General features: G+C 46.5%; 1 protein-coding gene across 2 annotated transcripts in view; it reads right to left on the reverse strand.

The window, feature by feature from the left end:
• Positions 1–17,817, reverse strand: part of SLC38A6 (solute carrier family 38 member 6) — an 80,468-nt gene that overhangs the window by 11,333 nt on the left and 51,318 nt on the right. The window contains exons 12-16 of one of the 2 annotated variants that reach the window (XR_006415329.1): positions 16,649–16,749; positions 10,421–10,545; positions 7,598–7,742; positions 7,418–7,512; positions 5,920–6,394 (exon numbers count right to left, since the gene is read on the reverse strand). Coding sequence is in view for 1 of the 2 variants with exons in the window: in XM_044436408.1 (XP_044292343.1) it covers positions 6,314–6,394; positions 7,418–7,512; positions 7,598–7,742; positions 10,421–10,545; positions 16,649–16,749 (547 nt within the window). In the remaining variant the exon portion in view is untranslated. Of the gene's footprint in view, positions 1–5,421; positions 6,395–7,417; positions 7,513–7,597; positions 7,743–10,420; positions 10,546–16,648; positions 16,750–17,817 lie in introns of those variants that run through there. The other variant, XM_044436408.1, reaches the window with a different exon arrangement.

Consider the following 17,817-nt stretch of genomic DNA (forward strand, 5'->3'; position numbering starts at 1 on the left):
CTCTTATCCATTCCAAATAAGCACAGAAGAAGAAAATTCTCGGGTGACTTTTAAAAGGAGGGGGAAATTGGATCAAGGCCTAGAGGACAAGGCAACGAGTAATCACCGATTTACAGCTGTCTTCACTTTTTGCCCAAGGTGCGTTCTCCCAGCCATCTGTGATCTATTTATGTTTTTTACCCTACAGACCAAGACAGCTGAGCATTATCTGCACAGCTGAGCCTGCGAATAGGAGAGTTAAGGGATCCTGGGAAAGGAAGGCAGCAATGATGACTCCTCCTCACGAGCGTAAAGAGAGCACTTAGGTGGCCTTTATTCTAGGTTTAGGATGCAATTCGCAGTCGCTGGCTCCTACGCAGGCAAGGCAGAGAATTTTGGGGAGCGTTTACATGCATGAATGCAATGCACAGCTGGAGCAGAACTTCTGCCTATTTATTTTCTACTTGCATATAGTCAATATATAATGTAATAGGTAATTGGACTTGGAATATTTCTCACAGAAGCCAATTTGAATGAATACAGAGATGAATACAGTGAACCTCTGCTGACGGCTTAACTGACGGCCTTCCGGAAGTCCTAAGGCAGATTTCTCAATAGGGGAAGCATGCTTAAAGGGGCAGACTCACCCATAAGCACGCACAGGGCCACACTCTTGGCATGTTCAAGCCCATGAGCAACCTGGATCAAGTCAAACATGCACAAGGCTTGAGATCAGGGATGCGGAACCTCCTCCTGCCAATGGGCCCAATTCTGTTTTGGAAATTCCCTGCGCATTCCCCACCTCAATCTACCCAGACGCTGTGTTCAGCCTCTGGGGCCCTCCTTCGGGCACCAACCCCTTGAGAGTTTCGGAGGGTGGCAACTAGGGGTAGGGCCTCTTCTGTGATGGCCCCCCAACTTTGGAACAGCCTCCCTGCTGCACCTGGCACCAAATTCGCCATCTTTTCACCACAGGTTCAGACAGCCTTTAAAGACCACCCTGGTTATTCAAGGGCCTGACACAATTAGCCAAGTGCCTTTCTTTTATTCTTAGCCGGGTCATTTTTATTGTCTTTTAATGCTCTTTTAAATTAATTTTAATTGTTCATATTTTATCTATTGTATTTCGTTTTTAAACTTTATTGTAAACCGCTTTATTGTAAATAGCGTCAGCTACAGGAGGAGGTATAGAAATTAAATGAATAATAAGTATTGGAATATTTTAACTTAACAGTCTTCCTGCCACTAACGCGGCCTTAGGAGAAGCATTTGGAGTTTTCGGAATGGGGAAAACTGTACAAAGACCAGGAAAGCGCCCAAGGAGTGCTGGTTGGGAGAAAGGGGCACTGCCATTTGGATGTTCCCAGAGCTGGACAGCAAGATTAGGATTCAATAGCTTTGGTTTAATATGCAAGACCTCTAGCGTATGTACTGATCTGAATTCGTTGGACACACATGGAGCACCTTCCTTTCAGCTGGAATTCTGTACCCAATGACCAGGGAGCGAGTCCAGTGTATGCGGTTGGCCTGCCTTCAGAGTAGACATGAATAGGATTGAACACTTCAAAAACTGGAGTTGCTTTTGCATGCATTAGCTGATTTTAGGCAACTTGTAGGCAAGCAAAGATTATGAAATTAAATAGAATGATTGAGAAGGAAGGGGTGTAAAATGCCAACTCTCCCCTCCAAAATTTCAGAACTGCTGAATTATCTTTGGTGAATTGCCACTAAATGTGCATGACATTTTAGTGCTAGTAAATAACCAGATTTGGGTTAAAAACAAAAAACCAACCCCTCAGCATCTCCCTCAAAGTAGGGAAAGGGTATGATGGTTCACCTAAATTTATACTGCAAAGTGCTTCTTTTCATTGATGCCACTGAACATAAATCTTCCAAGGGTTTAAATTTCCTAAAAGAGGCTGTGCCCCCACCACTTTAGCATATTCTTTCAAGAAAGCTTCAGTCTCTTGCCTAATGCTGACCTTTTCCTAAATATAGGAAGCACTGCCAAATCTGGCATTACAGCAAAGATTAATATGCTCATTGTGGTAAACACTTTTGTGGACCATAAATAAATAAATAAATAAATAAATAAATAAATAAATAAATAAATAAATAAAATGGGGTGAAAGATGGCGCTTTGAGTGGGGGAAGAGATGCAGGAACTAAACTGCTTTCTCTTTTTCACCTGGGAGCTGGGGAAGTTCAGAAGTGGAGGGGCTCAGCCTGTGAAATGGGGGTGGGGTGGGGTGGGGTGGGCTCAGCAGAGAAACCTACACAGAGGGTGGTAGAACGCCGGTATACAGCAGGCTACCTTTGGCTGAATCAGACCAGCGTTGCCGACACGGACCGGCAGCTGCAGCTTTCCGGAGCCGCAGGCAGCTTTTCCTGCCCTCCCCACAAAGCGTGCATTCCACCCACTGGGCCACAGTCCTTTCCTGGAGGAGCAAGACGGTTATCGCCAAGTCAAAAATCGAAGCAAATCGAAAAAGAGGGATGCCGGCACCCCTGATGGTTCGTGAGGAGGCCATGGAATTACGGACACTCGGTGCAGCTGTGAAGGAAGCCAAGATGCCCCCTTTTTTCCTGACAGGGGTCCAGCGGCAGCTGTAGCCCCTCCCCAGGGGGGGCTTGGGGGGCACAAGGGAAGAAGCCCAAGGGCAGCGTGGCAGGAAGAGGGCAGGCCAGTAAGGTGTCCGTGCAGGTACCACCCCCGAAAGGAAGCACATCATTAAAAGGGGGCCAAAACTGGACAGAGATTTGTATATGCTCTTATGCATGAACATATGCAAATTCAGAAATAATTGCTGTAATTTAAACTGCAATAAAGTGCTTCTCATCAGGGCTGCAACTGCCTCACCTGTGTCCAGGTATGAGGATTTCCAAGGGCCCTGCAGGGCTCCCGCAGGTGAACTTGTCTCAAGCTGGGCTTCAAGAGGCCAGTGCCTCAGCAGGGTGGGCTGTCCCTGGGCATCCAAAGAGAGGACTGATTTCTGTAAAGCAGGCCACACGAGCAAAAAGCAGAGAGCAGGGGAGGAAAAGGAAAAATCGTTAAAGGATCACGGAAACATTCAACAGGACTTGGGCCAGGCCGGGTGGAGGTGGCTGTGCGGGGAGCAGGGGGGTCCAAAAGGCAGTTTGAGACTGATCTTGTTTATTTTAGGCCATGGCTGGCTTATGGGCAGTCCAAGCATTTAAAGAAAAGTGTCCCCACAGAATGTGGAGGGACAGGCAGGGGTTTGTGCTTTTGGCAGGAATTGCGGGCACACAACGCGGGGACACTCAAAAGGTGCTGCTTTTGTAAGCTTCCAGCCAAGCTTAAGCTTGAGCCACCCATCTGGAAATAATGAGGAACTCTCCGCTCTGAATTCTTGCCATTCCACTATAAGGTTTAATTTCATAATTTCATGTTAAGCTCTTATTTTCTAGAGAAGCTTGCTTCCTTTGAGGATAAAATTTACAAGAGAGATGAAAGGCCTTCTCCATTTAGCTATAAGCCATCCCTTGGGTCGATTTTGAGAAAACAAAACTTTGTGTAGCAATATTTCTGTTGTTTCCACGCCATGAATAATATGGGGTTTGCCCAGAAGTGTTCAAAGCAAAACCTGAAGGCCTTTTTGGCAGAACCACAATAGAATTGGTGTCTACAACATTTCTGATGTGAACTGAGGGTGCAGTTGGATGCAAGCTTTGACAGAAAAGGGGCCTACAATTCCCAGCATGCCTCCACCAGCTAAGGGGCAAGTTGTGGGCCTTGTTTTCTGTCTAAACTTGCACAGCATCTTAATCATACAAAGAAGCCAAAGAGATGAGCATTGAGGCTTTCCTGCTCCTAGGAACTTTCCTGGACAGTGTGTTTCAAGGCGGAGATTCTACTGTTTGAACATGACCTGCTCAACAGGAGGCACAGCCTGCAGGGGTTGGTGCCTTGCACCTTCTGGTTGAGCTTATAGGATTGCTGTAAAGGTGGCTGTGATGCTGAACGCCCTAATGGAGAGGCAGGCAGAAGATGGACTGGGATCTCTTGGTAGCTCTTTGGGTGATTTGCACCAGATCAACAAAGGTAGTAAGAAAAAGGAATTCCCCTCTAAATTAGACAGTTAAATCAAGAACTCGTGCAGAAGGGCGAAAGGAATGCGTTTGTGGGCAGGCTCCGGTTCTACTTCTGGGTAAAAAATCCTAGGCAAAGGCATCCTATTCTGCAGTCCACCTTCTCGAGCCATACTTTGCTCCAAGTGCTGGGCTTCTAGTCGCTAGAGGAAAACAGCGTAGCTTCTCCAAGTTTGAGTCTGCTCACCCCACCTTAACCATGTAAATAATTCTCCCAAGTATTTCTGGAGCGCGCTCGCTGCAGAAGGAGTCCTCTTTACTTTCAGGGCTACATTTTTCTTCCTTGGTGGCTTCAGCTTTTGCTATTTAAGAAGTTTGCTTTTTTAACAGTCAGGTTCAAACTTGAAAAGCCTTGGTGCAAAGAGAAATAAAAACATCTCCGTAGCCTTGCTGTTGAAATTGAAGACAATCAGCATCCCTCCATTCTAATCCAGACTTTCCTTCAGTTCTCTCAGCTTCACCTTGCTGTTTTCTCCAGTGCAACTGGACTTTCCCTTAGCCCAGCTTTTTCTACTCCGAATTTTAAAGCTGGTGAATTACAGTACACGTCCCACCCTGGGCTATCCCGCTTCGGTCACGTAGCATTCTAGAGCCAGGGTGGTGTGGTTGCTAGAGCAGTGGACTGGGGGCCTGCACGGTCTGGGTTCCGGTTAGCATTTGGCCATGAAGCTCGCTGGCTGAGTCGTGGCTAGTCGGACTCTCAGCCCAACCTACCTCACAGGGTTGTTGTGAGGATATAAAAAGGGGCTATTTAAGCCACCTTGGGTGGTGGTGGCAACTGGTGTCCTGCAACAGCGGGGGGTTGGACCCAATGGCCTTCATGGCCCCGTCAAACTCTACTATTCCTAACAAGAGGAAAAAGGGCGGGATATAAATGCAATGTAATAATAGTAAAAGAGTCCAGTGAAGGCAAGTCTGGACCAGATCCAACCTGAAGGTCCTTAAAGTGGTACACTCTCCATTTTGCATGTGAGACAGTAAACTCTGATCTAAGAAATCTGATACCATCCCAAACTAAAGTCAGCTGATTTAGGGTACTAAACCCAAACCACCATGAAGAGTTCTTGTTTAAAAAGCACCCGCACATGTAAGGGTCCTGCTCACATGTGGAGAAAGCTTCTAGTCTAAACAGGCTCCTTGATGTGCAAGATGTTCATACAGGAGAAGAGGGGCTGCCATCAAAGCATTGTCTTCTCCCCCGTATATGGCGATGCAGCATTTCGGAGGTGGGGATGCAGCCTCGCCAAGGAGCTGTCAAGCAGCGTTGCTTGAATCAGGCCAGTGCTGACACTGAGGAAGGCTCTCACGATGGAGGTTTCACCACGCACAACATACCTCAACGGAAGAGAGTTTTATTTTGCATCCACCCCATGATCTTATTATAAAAACTATACATATTGCACGGTCAATATGCTGCAAAGTCAGGACGATGGGCAGGCAAGGTAAACCCGTGCCCTTTTTTACTTCTCCGCTCAACGGTAAATTGTCTTGCATGAGGGACTGTAATCCAACCGAGGCTGGGCCAGCGTGTTTAGGCCCAGCATGCTGGGGATAAGGCAGTGGGAGGAGCTTTGCAAACAGTTTCTGCGAAACCGACAGCAACAGCTGGGGTGCAATTTCAGCCATTTTCAAAAGAGCTTTCTTGGAAGACCACCTGTCTTGCTGGATCGGAGCCATAACCTGTCCACAGCTGGGTACTTCACCAGCCCGCAAACTCTCTCGTGCACAGTTTGGCTGTGATGGCACCTCGTTCGGCTTTGTGATGGCACCTAAGGCTGGGCCTAGAGAACATGGCATGGTCTTCCCCAGCCTGCTGCCTTCAAGAACTACAGAACTACAGCTCCCAGCATCCCCAGACAACCACAGACTAGTTGTTGTTGGTCAACATGTCTGGAGGTGACCAGGCTGAAGAGGGCTGCTTTCCTGCAATGTCACTAGTGTTTCAAGTTTCAGGAGTTACTGCTCGCTGGGTAGAGAAGCATGTGCCTTGATGCCAAAGCAGAGAGACAGTCCAAGGGCAGAGTCGTTGCTATAATCTTCTTTAGCTCCAGGCTAAATTTGCAGAATGGCAGGGATTATTCGAGTGAAGAGAAACCTGAATTGCAGTACAGTTCGTGATGGTTTTCCAAAGCTCCGTATTTAACTGGGTAATTTTATGTAAGACATTGGTGGAGATCTCCACCGGGGCTGCCGTTGTCATGCCCAGTTCGAGGCAGGAATTCTTTCATGGATGAATCCAATTGTAAATGATTAGTGCTAAACTGAGAGGGCCGATCAAGAGGCCAAAAACTAGCAGCGCACATGCCTGTGAAGAAAGAAAGACAAGCAGATAAATCCCAAGCAGCAGAAACTAATTTACACTTTTGTTAATCAAACCGGAGAGAAAACCATCATTCTCTGGCTTAGCGGGTGGCAGATGCAAACGGCTGCGTTTAAATGCAGTTCCTGAGTACATGCAGATGTGTTCGCGAAAAAGGCACCCGCTCACACAACTAAGCTGAATTTACAGGTTAGGAAATGATGTCAGCAAAGAACGTGCCTTCTCTGCTGAGTGAGGCAACAGTAACCTTCAGGACAGGTATTTGACAAGGCAAGGGTGTTTGCCAAATCCGATGGTCTCGTCAAAAAAAGAATGACGTGGGGCCTGGCGTATGAAAAGCCCGCCGTCAGTTTGCTTCATGAGCCTTTCACATGAGAAGTTTATGCCACAGTTCCAACAGCTTGTTCTCAGAAAGGCACCAAGATTTCCCTGGCGAAGTGAGCGCCCGGCATGTAGGAGGTCACAGGCTGATGGGATGTGGCGGAAGGCAGCGTCGTGCAACATCATAAGGATTTGCATTCGGCCTTTTCGTACTGCCTCACTTGGCATTCAGGAATGCCCACTGTTTGCGGTGATATCTGTGGGCAATATCCAACCCTGCTGTTCAGCTCTCGCAAATGACTCTGGGTTGCAGCAGGGAATTCTAAACTATGTACCAGAGGAGAAACCAACAGAAGTGACATTTGCACAAGTGGATTGTACTTGTGCAACATTCTGCAACCATTTGCACTTATGTAGGCACAAGTCACAACTGCTTCCGCCACAGAAAGATTCTGGTGGCACTCTGCACATTATGACTTTGCAGAATGATGTCACTGGATGCCGCCCTGGTTTTTTTCTTCACAGAAGAAAACTGGGTGCCCAGTTTTCTTGAGAACTAGTTTCTTGGGATGGCAGCCATGAAAAAGGCCTTTGAGCTTTAGCATCTGCTTTTGGCTCCTAAAACAATGTCTACTTCCCACACTGGCAGCAGAAATCTCAATAAAAGAAGTCAGAGTAGTATCTTACCCCAAGCTTCTGTCGTGATATAAAGTCCTCTGTGCTGATCTTAAGATAAAACAGCCCCGGGTATACAAAGAGCAGGCAAGTTGATGTGGTTGAACCTGGAAAAAGATGTGCCAATGTTTTGCTTGCTACAGTGAGAGCGGCGGATGCAAGTCGGACACATACAGGACTGGGGGACCTTACCTACTACTCCAAAAAACTGTCTGATGTCAGGCACATACATTGCTAGCAACACAACAGTTGTGTTGAGTGCCAACGTGATGAGAATGTGGCGCACCAGGGAGAAGGGAAGATGTGAAAAGAAAATCATGGTTATAGCCTTCCTTGCCTGTGGAAGTCAAAAGACAAACAGGAAAGCACATCAGCCTTGTAATTCATGGACAAAGGCAAAATGTTACATTCATCGTGTGAAAGCAAAACCAAGCCAAACAGGAATGTCCCATGTACACTGCTAATGATAAAATAAGATGCTGTTAACACACATCAAGGGTCAGCCTGGTGCCTCTCGAGAAAGTGAAGTGACACTGCAAGTTTTCAGTGCACACCTAAACTGGATGGAACCCGTGGAGCTGCTGTAGCTCCTTGTCCAGGACAGACCCAGCGGTAAACTCCAATTTGCGCGCACATGAAGGGCAAACGCGATTGTAGGTTGAATTAATAGAAGCATCACTTCCAAATCAAGTGAAGTGCTAGTTCCCCTTGACTCATCCGGAGTCCTGTGTCTAGTTCTGGGCACCACAGTTTAAGGAAGAAGCAGACCAGCTGGAAGGGCTTCGGAGGAGGGCAACAGGGATGATTCGGGGACTGGAAACAAAGCCCTGTGAGGAGAGCGAAAGAACAGGGCATGTTCCGCCTCAAGAAGAGAAGATGGAGGGGAGATATGATAGCACTCTTGAAGGGCTGCCACAAAGAGGAAGGACAGCATCTCTTCTTGATCATCCCAGAGTGCAGGACATGGAATAACGGGCTCAAGTGACAGGAAGCCAGATTGTGGCTAGATAGCAGGGGGAAATGTCCTGACTGTTAGAGCGGTGCGACAATGGAACCCATGACCTATAGGGCTGTGGGCTCTCCCACCCTGGAGGCGTTCAAGATGCAGCTGGACAGCTCAGTGAGAGGGATGGTTTAACTGGGAGTCCTGAGCTGAACGGACAGACCTTCGGCCCCCTTCCAAATCTACTGTTCTATGACAATGAACGCATTTGCCCCAAGGGCTGTTCTAGGGGATGGGACAGCTTAAGGCATCTTGGCCAGTTGCCACTGACCGCCCTCTCCTCCATATGCATTTGTCTCGGCCCTTTTAACGCCGTCCAAAGTAGGGGCGGTCACTGCCTCTTTTGGAAGCAGATTTGAAGAAGCGCTTCCTTCTGTCTGTCCTCGCGGACGATGCTGGGTTCCAGTAATATGAGAGAGGGAGAAAAACACGTTCTGAACTTGCAGGAAATCAATAGCAAAGACTCCATTTTTGCTGACTTTTGCTTACTCGTTAAAATATATGCTTGCTTGAAAACCAAGCATGAGGGGGGTCGGGGGAAGGGAATCAAGTAAATTTTAGGAATATCACATTCTGCAGATGGCAATCGATGTTGTGAGTCAGCTCAAATGTAAAACTCCTGTTGCTTTTTGGAAAGCCACAGATTAGCATAGCGGTTTATGGCTCATTCCTCTGAAGCTGCTAAGTGGACATAAGCAAACATGAGCCACTTGCCAAACGGAGAGACAGCCAAGACTAGATGGGAAGAACTGCAAATAATTAAGAGTTAATTTTGATGGACCAGCACAAGAACATAAGAGGAGTCCTGCTGTTTCAGACCAAGGCCCTTCTAGACCAGTATCCTGTTCATTCAGTGGCCAACCAACTGCCCGTGGGCAACCCACAAGCAGGATATGAGGGTAACCGCACCCTCCCAGCCATGTTTGCCACTATATTTATTTATGTACATATTTATTTATCAATTTGATTAATACCCTGTCTTCCTGCCAAAATAAGGCATGCAGCGCAGTCTGCAAAAACCACTTGAAGTACGTTAAAGCAGTAAAAACCTGTTAAAATACAATAAAATGTGGTGGGAATGGGGGTACCAGCATGCAAACCGACAGACCCACTTACAGGCCAAAGGTCTTATTGAATAAAGCACTGTTTCTTTGTTGGAAGAAGGACAGCAGAGAGGAAGTACACCAAGCCTCCCTTGCCAGGGGCTTCCACCACTGGGCGAGGCCACGCAAAGGGCCCTCTGGTCCATCACCACCAAAGGCACCTGCTTGCGGAAGTCTCCAGAGGACCATCTGGGAGAACAGAATGTGGTCTTCAGGGCTTCACAGGCCATAACTAGCATTTTGAATGCAGTCTCGGAACAGGCCAGTAGCAAGCAAAGGCGTGAGAGCTGCATGGTCCCTCTGAGGAGCCTCGGCCGGCAATCTGGCCACAGCACTCTGGACTATCTGAAGCTGCCGAACCGTTTCTGAAGGCAGCCTCACCTGGAGAGTGTTATGGCCATCCAAAGGGGATGCAACTGGGACTAGGGTGATCATGGCCGGTTGAGACACTTCCAGAGTGGGAACTGTTGAAGCGCTCATCTTGGCTGTGGAATGCATCCTTGCCCGCTTCCCAGCTTGGTTCTAGGTGGAGTCCTGAAGCATACCCGGATGGCGAGCCTGAACTCCACTCAGCACAAGCGGAAACCCCGCCCCCTGACCTTCCTTTCAGTTGTGCAGGAGCACTTCTGATCACCAGGATCAAGTCTTGGGGTCCCATAGCACGACGGACAAGATGCAACCCTGGGCTCTGCTGGATGAGGCCAGGGTCCGCCCAGTCCGGCATTCTGTTCACGCACCAGCTGCCCACACGGAACCCGGCAGCAGGACATGCGCTCAACAGCAGCCTCCCGCCAGAGTTCCCCAGCAACGGGTGCCCACAGGACTGACCTCCCCTGAGGAAGCCCACCAAATGGGTGGCCATCACGACATCCTGGATCGCAAACGCCATCAAGGGTTTGAGCTACTTACAGGAAAATGGATGAGGGGTACCGTCAGCAGCACGGCCAGGAGGATGCCCAGTTTTACTGTCAAGATGACTGTGTCACGGGGCAGGTACCGGCTGTATTCTTGCAGCAACTCTGAGTCCACGTGATCTGAAATTGTTTTTTGGTTTTTTTAAAATTATTAGAAAGCAGGTCAACATCTGGGCTGGACCACACCCCCTACAATACCACCTGAATTCTATCTCTGTTAGTAGAGAGGTTTTCAGTCTCTCTTCTGGGGAACTGAGGCTGCAAAAATGATTTAATCCAGAATTCTTTAAGGAGAGAATCAGTAACAGTAGGCAAGCTTTTCTGAAGGAAGTTGGTCCACCAGTTTTGTATTTTAAACTGGCAACCGGCAAGTTGAAGAGGGCATTTTGGCAAATGCTAGAGGTTCTTGTCTGCACAACCAAAACAGTGAATGACTATTTGAATAACATGTGCATAGTGATTTATATGCATATATGTAAATTTAGAAGTAATTATAATTGAAAGAGAAATACAATACATCCCACCATTTTAAATTACTTCTGTATTAAGACTATTTCACAGGGCCCTCCTTTCAACCTCACTGATACAAAGGCAGTATACAACAAACAACAACAACAAAAACCACTGTAACAACACAATGCCACAAAGAACACACTCTTCGGAAAACAGTACAGAGGCGATGAAAAGCAATGCTTACTGAGTGACTCTAAGAGGCCTGCGGGAATGCAAGAGTTTGGGACTGGCACCAAGAAGACCATAGGTGCAGCTCCACTCACACTTCTTCAGGGAAAGTGTTGCGAGGTGGAGGTGGAATGCCGTTGTGTGGGTAGGCAAAGTTGTGGGCTGGACAGCCCTTCAAACGAGCAGAGGACTGTCCTCTCTGAGGTAGGACTCATGGCCACCCTATGCATCTGGCATGCTGGCAGCCCAAGTGACCTAGCAAGAATGTATTCCCCAGTTCTGATGACCTCTGCCTCCTATGTCCTATATTATATTATTTATTTATTTAATTTGTATGCCATCCATTACTTCTGTCTCTGGGCGGCTTACAACATTAATCAGAATAAAATAAATTAACTAAATTAACTATTCCACGCTGGCTGAAAATCCAATAAAATACAAACAATAAAATCCAATTAATACATATTAAAATATTGATTGAATAAAAAGATCTTGACCTGGCACCGAAAAACATACAGTGATGGCGCCAGGTGGACCTCTCTGGGGAGCGCATTCCATAGATGGGCGCCACCGCAGAGAAGGCCTTCCTCCGGGTACTCTGTCTCCTAATGTCTTTCATAGAGGGCTCCCAGAGGAGGGCTTCTGCTGCCGATCTCAGGGGGTGGGAGGGCAAATAGGGAAGAAGGCGTTCCCTTAGGTATCCTGGTCCCAAGCCATTTAGGGCTTTATAGGTAATAGCCAGCACCTTGAATTGAGCCCGGACTTCGATGGGAAGCCAATGGAGCTGATAGAGGACTGGGGTTATATGAGATAACGCCCAGGCATGGTCAGTGTATGGTGGGGTTTTGGCAGGCAGATGGGTTGGGAATTCATCTCCTGCAGCAGCATCTCTGAGAACCCTGGTGACGTCTTTACGCGGTGCACATTACTCAAGAGGAGGCAGCCTGGGCCACTGCTCTTCTGCTGCCTTGGGCACCCGGGTTCTGCAGCCAGGGGTGCCTCACTGGTGCTTTTCTGGCTGCAGAACTAAACGTGGCCACTCTTGAAGGCGGCCACGTTTAGTTGGACTTGGGCTCAGACTGGAGGCCAGCTCTCATCCAGTTGGCTGCCTAAGGGGCTCGCCTGTGCCATCAAGGCTAGGGAAATAAAAGCCATGGAAGGGTGGCGCTTGGTGCCCGGAAGCACGGCTGGCCAGCAGCAGCCCACTCTTGGCAACCCCTTGCTTTGACAACAAGGGGTGGCCAGCAGCCTCTTCCCAGCACTGCTTTGTGAAATGCAGGAGCCGATGGAAAGAAGCGGGGGACACGTCCGCATCTCTGGCAGCTGCACAGTCTTCCGTGCAAGGAATATTTAGTTTGGAAAATTTATACCCTGCTTGCTCACAGCAAAGCATACAAACAACAATAAAGCTGCACCCAGGCTGACTTCCATCGTTTGAGAAATAAATGTAGCCATGCCATTAAGGGAAATAGAAAAGACAGTAACAGGCCATGGCCAGCAAAAACACGGGACGAGCCAATAAGAACTAACCAGATAAGCGGCACGACTGGCTGCAACACCCCTCTTTTGTGGAGGAAGCCATGACACGTGGGCAGAGATGCTGATGAGAGCGCAGAAGGAAAGACGCATCCATTGCGCACTTAATATTCTTGTGCCTTTTTGTGCGGAACAGACACCCAAGATGGCTCCCAGTGAAAGCTGTCCCCTAAACATCTAACTGTTCTTGGGGTGCAGGTCATGTGTGTCATGCAGACACACACAGACCATCAGGTGGTCCAGATACAGGCATTTAAAGCAGTCCTCAAGTACCCTGGAGTTCATCTGCATCAGCTGCAAAGGCCTAATCCTGCTGTCATACCCCAAGTCATTTCTGGAAGATCTGGAATGCTGTGCGGGCTTATTTGCGTGATCGCAGTTCCCTCCTCTGTGCCCTGGTTTTCCGTAACTGCACTCATTCACGTCCTTGTCTGAACCGGGCTGCAGTGGTGCTGGTTGGGCCTGCACAGCCCGGAGTGCACACTGCAGTGCTAAGAGCTCAAAGAGGTACATGTTCAAAGATCGTACATGCTTTTGGTGGTTCCAAAATGCTTGTACAGGGAAGTTCACAGATTCAGGTCAAACGAACTGTGAGATGTTCATTTTTCAAGCGGTGATGGACCCTTTTCTGTATGCGAGTGGGTGGGGTGTCCCACTAGCTTTTTGACCTTTAGGATCCAGCAAATTAAATTCTGGGTGGTATGAAAGAACAGCTAATTGAGAACAGGGTGGGAGGGGATCAGCAGGGTTGCACTGACAATGGAAGATGAAGAAAAGGAGGCTGTTTACGCTCAGTGAGACAAGTGACTTAGCCACCTCTCCCTTTCTGTTTGAAGAGCTAAAGGAAATGGGGAGAACTCTCTTTTTTGTACCAAGTAGACTGGAATCTATTTCTCAGCATCAGCTGGGGAACAGATTCTGAGTTCTAAAATGCAATGCACATGATATTTGCCTATTAAGAAAAAAAACTGAAAATGTGAATGAGCCAAAGAGAATGAGGTTAGAACAACAAGCGTAAGAGACGACTGGCCTGCTTAAGTCCACAGGCAACTGAATGCTGATGCATGTTTGAGGTTTTCAGATTTCATGGCATTTGGAGTGTTTACGAGCACAGAGAATCTATGAACTGCAGCTATTTCACTGGCACAGATAATTCCACAGTCCAGTTTGGACTGTGAATCTTTCAAACCAGAGGGGCAGGATATCCCGAGACACACAGCCCCACTCAGCCTCTCTTGGAAACAGAAAGGACCCCGTTTTGATCTAGCATTACAGTTCAAGAAAACTGTAGAAAACTGTTTTCTTAAACTCCAAGAAAACTGTGCCTGGGTTTGCACAACACAACAATCCATCATAGGTCATGAACCATGGTGCATTGTAGTGTTGTATGAATGTAGATTGTTCCCACAGAGCGGCTTGTCTGAAGGCAACAAGCCAACCTGACAAGTCATGGCAAACAGAAGGGGCTGCATATTCAGCAATCTGTCTCTACCCCAAAACAAGCAAACAGCCATTGCTGTGGGTAACCCCCCTTTCAAAGCTAGCTCTCAAAACTCCTTTTCCCCTTAAAAGGGGATGGGATGCATTTTAGCACTTTCCCAAGCAGCCAAAGTCTTGGGAGGAAATGCAAAAGGCTCAGTGCCCACAGGAGAGTAAGGCAAAAGAGCAGAAGATGAAGCTCTTGCCACAAACATGGTGTAATTCTTACCACTCCTGTTTCATGAGCAAAGATATGTTGCCCATTTGCTTTCTCTTGACAGCTCGCCTTTTGACAGCTGTCAAGAGAAAGCAAAGGAAAGAAGCTCCTCTGGTACCTGCGCTTGCACCTTGAGCAGGTACTCAGTCCCCTGGAGATTGCCTAGCCCAGTCTCCAAGCAAGACCATCTTTTCCTGATTTCCATACTCCCAAACCACGGATCCTTCTCCATTGCTCAGAAGTATAATAAAAGATTAAAATATTTCTGCATTATGTGTGCAAATTAATGAACAAAATATTTGGCAGCCACTGGCAGCCCCTCCAGTGGAGGGCAAAAGAGAGGTCCTGAACCCTGACTGTCAAGAAGTACAAACTCATGCTTTCTAAAAGTCTCATCTTTGCAAACAAGGTGTAATGTGATAAGAACATTTTTCTTTGTAATACTTTTTAATTTTGCATGGGAAGCCTAAAATCCTTCCTTTTCAGGAATGCCTTTTATAAAACAAAATAAACACTCCTCCTTGATCAGGTGTTTTAACTAAGCAGTTGTGTCTGGGTGGGGCTGATGGGAGTTGTAGTCCAACACTTCCGTAAGGCGCTTTCTTGAGAAAGCCCACTTAAAGCTCTTTGGGCAAGTTTCATTGTTTTAGTTTTGTGAAAACTACCCTGTTTTAAGCATTATGAAAAGCAGCATAACAAAATCGTAGGAAACAAACGTAAACACAAATTTACGGCCTCTGACTGGGGATGAGAGTTGTAGGGAAATGCATCCTTTGAAGCTAATATTTCAGGGATTAATTTGGGAGGGCTTGCCATCAGACTCCAAGCAAGCTCATCTTTTCCAAATTAACTGTTTAATGAAATTTTCCATGTATGAACAACGGCTGCACTGTTCCTATTTTGCTACAACTACAAATATTGGGATTTTCCCCTCCTCTTCCCTGTCTTCCCTTCCTGTATGAACACTGATAAATAAGACAAATTTTATATATTAACTTGCCCAGAAAAGCCAAAATAGGCTGCAGCAGCTGCCTTCCTCGAAATGTGCTAGAAATGAGCTTCAAGACTGAGCATGAGAAATCAGTCCCTTTCCTGAGACACTGAAAGAACACACATCGTATTCTTGCCATCTTTGCTAGGATGCTTTTACTATATATCTTGTTTGTTTAATGAAGAACAAGAGGACTGCATCTGTTACATTTTGTCCACCACCAGCATCATTCACATGCCCTGGAAGCTGGTTTCGCACAGGCCACTGAGAGTCACGTACCAAAGTATTTCCCACCAAAGATCAACTTGCTTAAGAGCAAAACAAACCCCTGTCCAGAAGAAAAAGACACGAGACAGAAAGACTGGCAAAGAAAAGTACATTTCCTAAGAAAGTGTGGGTGATTTAAAACCAGATTTCAAGCCCCAATCCAAAAAGAAAAAGACACCAGATACAGAGATTGGCAAAAAACATTTCCTACTAAGGGTTGCATGATTTAAAACCAGATTTCAAGCCACCAGACAGATAATCATACACTTAAAAGACCATGGCTACATAAAACAATCAAGTTCCCAGTGGGTAAAATTAATCCAGAATTCTCAATGTGCTTTTGAGAGAAAGCTTCCTTCTGGCATGCGTGCCTGATTCTGGACACCTGCACCATTTATGCTATCATGGGTGGGGACAGGTGAGAAGTCAGAGAAAGCCCAAGAACCTTATCCTAAAAAGAACACACAGCAGTACTTTTCGGAGATGTGCGAATATCAAGACAAGTAAAGGGACCATCCACATGACCAACAAGGAACGTCTATCTAGATTACATCATGCCACATTTGTAGTGGATCACTCACCAACTTTCTGCAGTATTTTGATGGACCTTTAAAAAGAAGAAAGCCACCGAAGTATAAGGAGTCCTGACATCTGACCAGACATTAAGGCCTACACCAATTGAGAGACTACGGTAATATGATAACTGCTGAAAGTTTTTCTTCTATTAAACTACAGCTGCTTGTAAATGCTAAAAGCACACAAAGGTGCAGCAGTATAGCATCTTTTTCATGTGCTTGCTATAAAAATTGCTATGATTGTTGCTCGGAAAATGTGTTGCGTGATTCCGGCTTTAGGACAAACACAGTCATTCCATTCATGAATTATCACCAAGCTCAGATTGTAAAGAAAGTCATCACAGGAAAGTGTTTTAATTAAGGCAGATTTGACTGACTACTCTTTCTAGATGGGTTTTTTTCCAAGCCCAAGTTGATTTTCAGTTAATGTCTTACCACTTTATAAGAAAAAGGGAATGAGCACATTGAGAGACATACCATAAAAAGTGAGGTATCCAAATAGTGCAGACACAAAATAAACTAGAAAGCTCAGACCAATTCCAGTGTTGGCTACTTTCAGCATCCTGCTTTTGGATGGACTACAAGATACAAAAGAAAAATGTGACTTTATTTAAGGCACTAACAGGAGAAAAGCCAGCATTTATGCACGTTTTCAGCTATTGATGGTGGGATATACATTCTTCCCCAAAACAAAAGTAAATTATATTTGCACTGACCTCTTATAGAGACTTTGTCATAATTTTGGACAGGGATTTGGAATGTCTGAATATTGTGTGTGGGGGCTGTGCATATAAAAGCTATTTCTAGATGGCTTGATAATCTGTAAATTTACATAAAATATTCATAACACTATATCAAAACCAATGCTAAAACAATATGAAATAATGAATGCATTTAAAACATTACCACAAGAACCATAAAACAGAGCCGTGTCGTGGCTGGTTACCAGTCAGAAAAAGTCTGAGCGGTCAAATGCAACTTCAAGAGATGTTTGAAGTTTGCCAGTTTCTTTCATTAGCTGCCTGAATGCTACTTCCCAAAGAAAGTACTTCAGTACATAATGGGCCATTAATGCCAGGGACTGGCTTAGGTGGTCTTAAAATGGTATTAGAAACATTCAGGGAGGAAGAAAGGCCCACAGATGGTTTTCAGTCTGGCTGGCTCTATGAAGCCTCCCGATACAGCTACCTTTTCTTCCCAGAATGGACTTGGGAATTCAGAATCCTTAGGTTGTCCCAGGATTCCAGAGGAACATTTAAAGCTTGCTTTCCTTGAGATCTCCCTGCACCATGCTGGGAATGCTCATCTGTTTGGGAAACAGCTGAGAGGCAGGAAGGTATCTAAAGCCAATTTTCTCTGCTGTTTGTCTACTTTTAAATGGCTGTTTGAATTGAATGAAGGTGGGGAAGAATTGCTGGGCGTTCTCCTGCCTCCTGCCCAACCGCTCAGGAAATATCTGAGCAGTCGGGAGCTGCCGCCACAAGGCACTCTGGACACCTTGAGATGGCACCTTCCCTTCTACTGCGACTTTTCCATCAGCAAAGGCAAGAGGCCAAAAAACGCCAAACCAAACCAAAACCCAAAACCCCACCCATTGGGAATGGCTGCTTCAAGACACTTCCCTCTCCTCTCCTCCTACCTGTCCT

The sequence above is a fragment of the Varanus komodoensis genome, unplaced genomic scaffold, assembly GCF_004798865.1.
Source record: "Varanus komodoensis strain SLA01 unplaced genomic scaffold, ASM479886v1 scaffold3, whole genome shotgun sequence".
In the NCBI taxonomy this organism is placed as follows: Eukaryota; Metazoa; Chordata; class Lepidosauria; order Squamata; family Varanidae; genus Varanus; species Varanus komodoensis.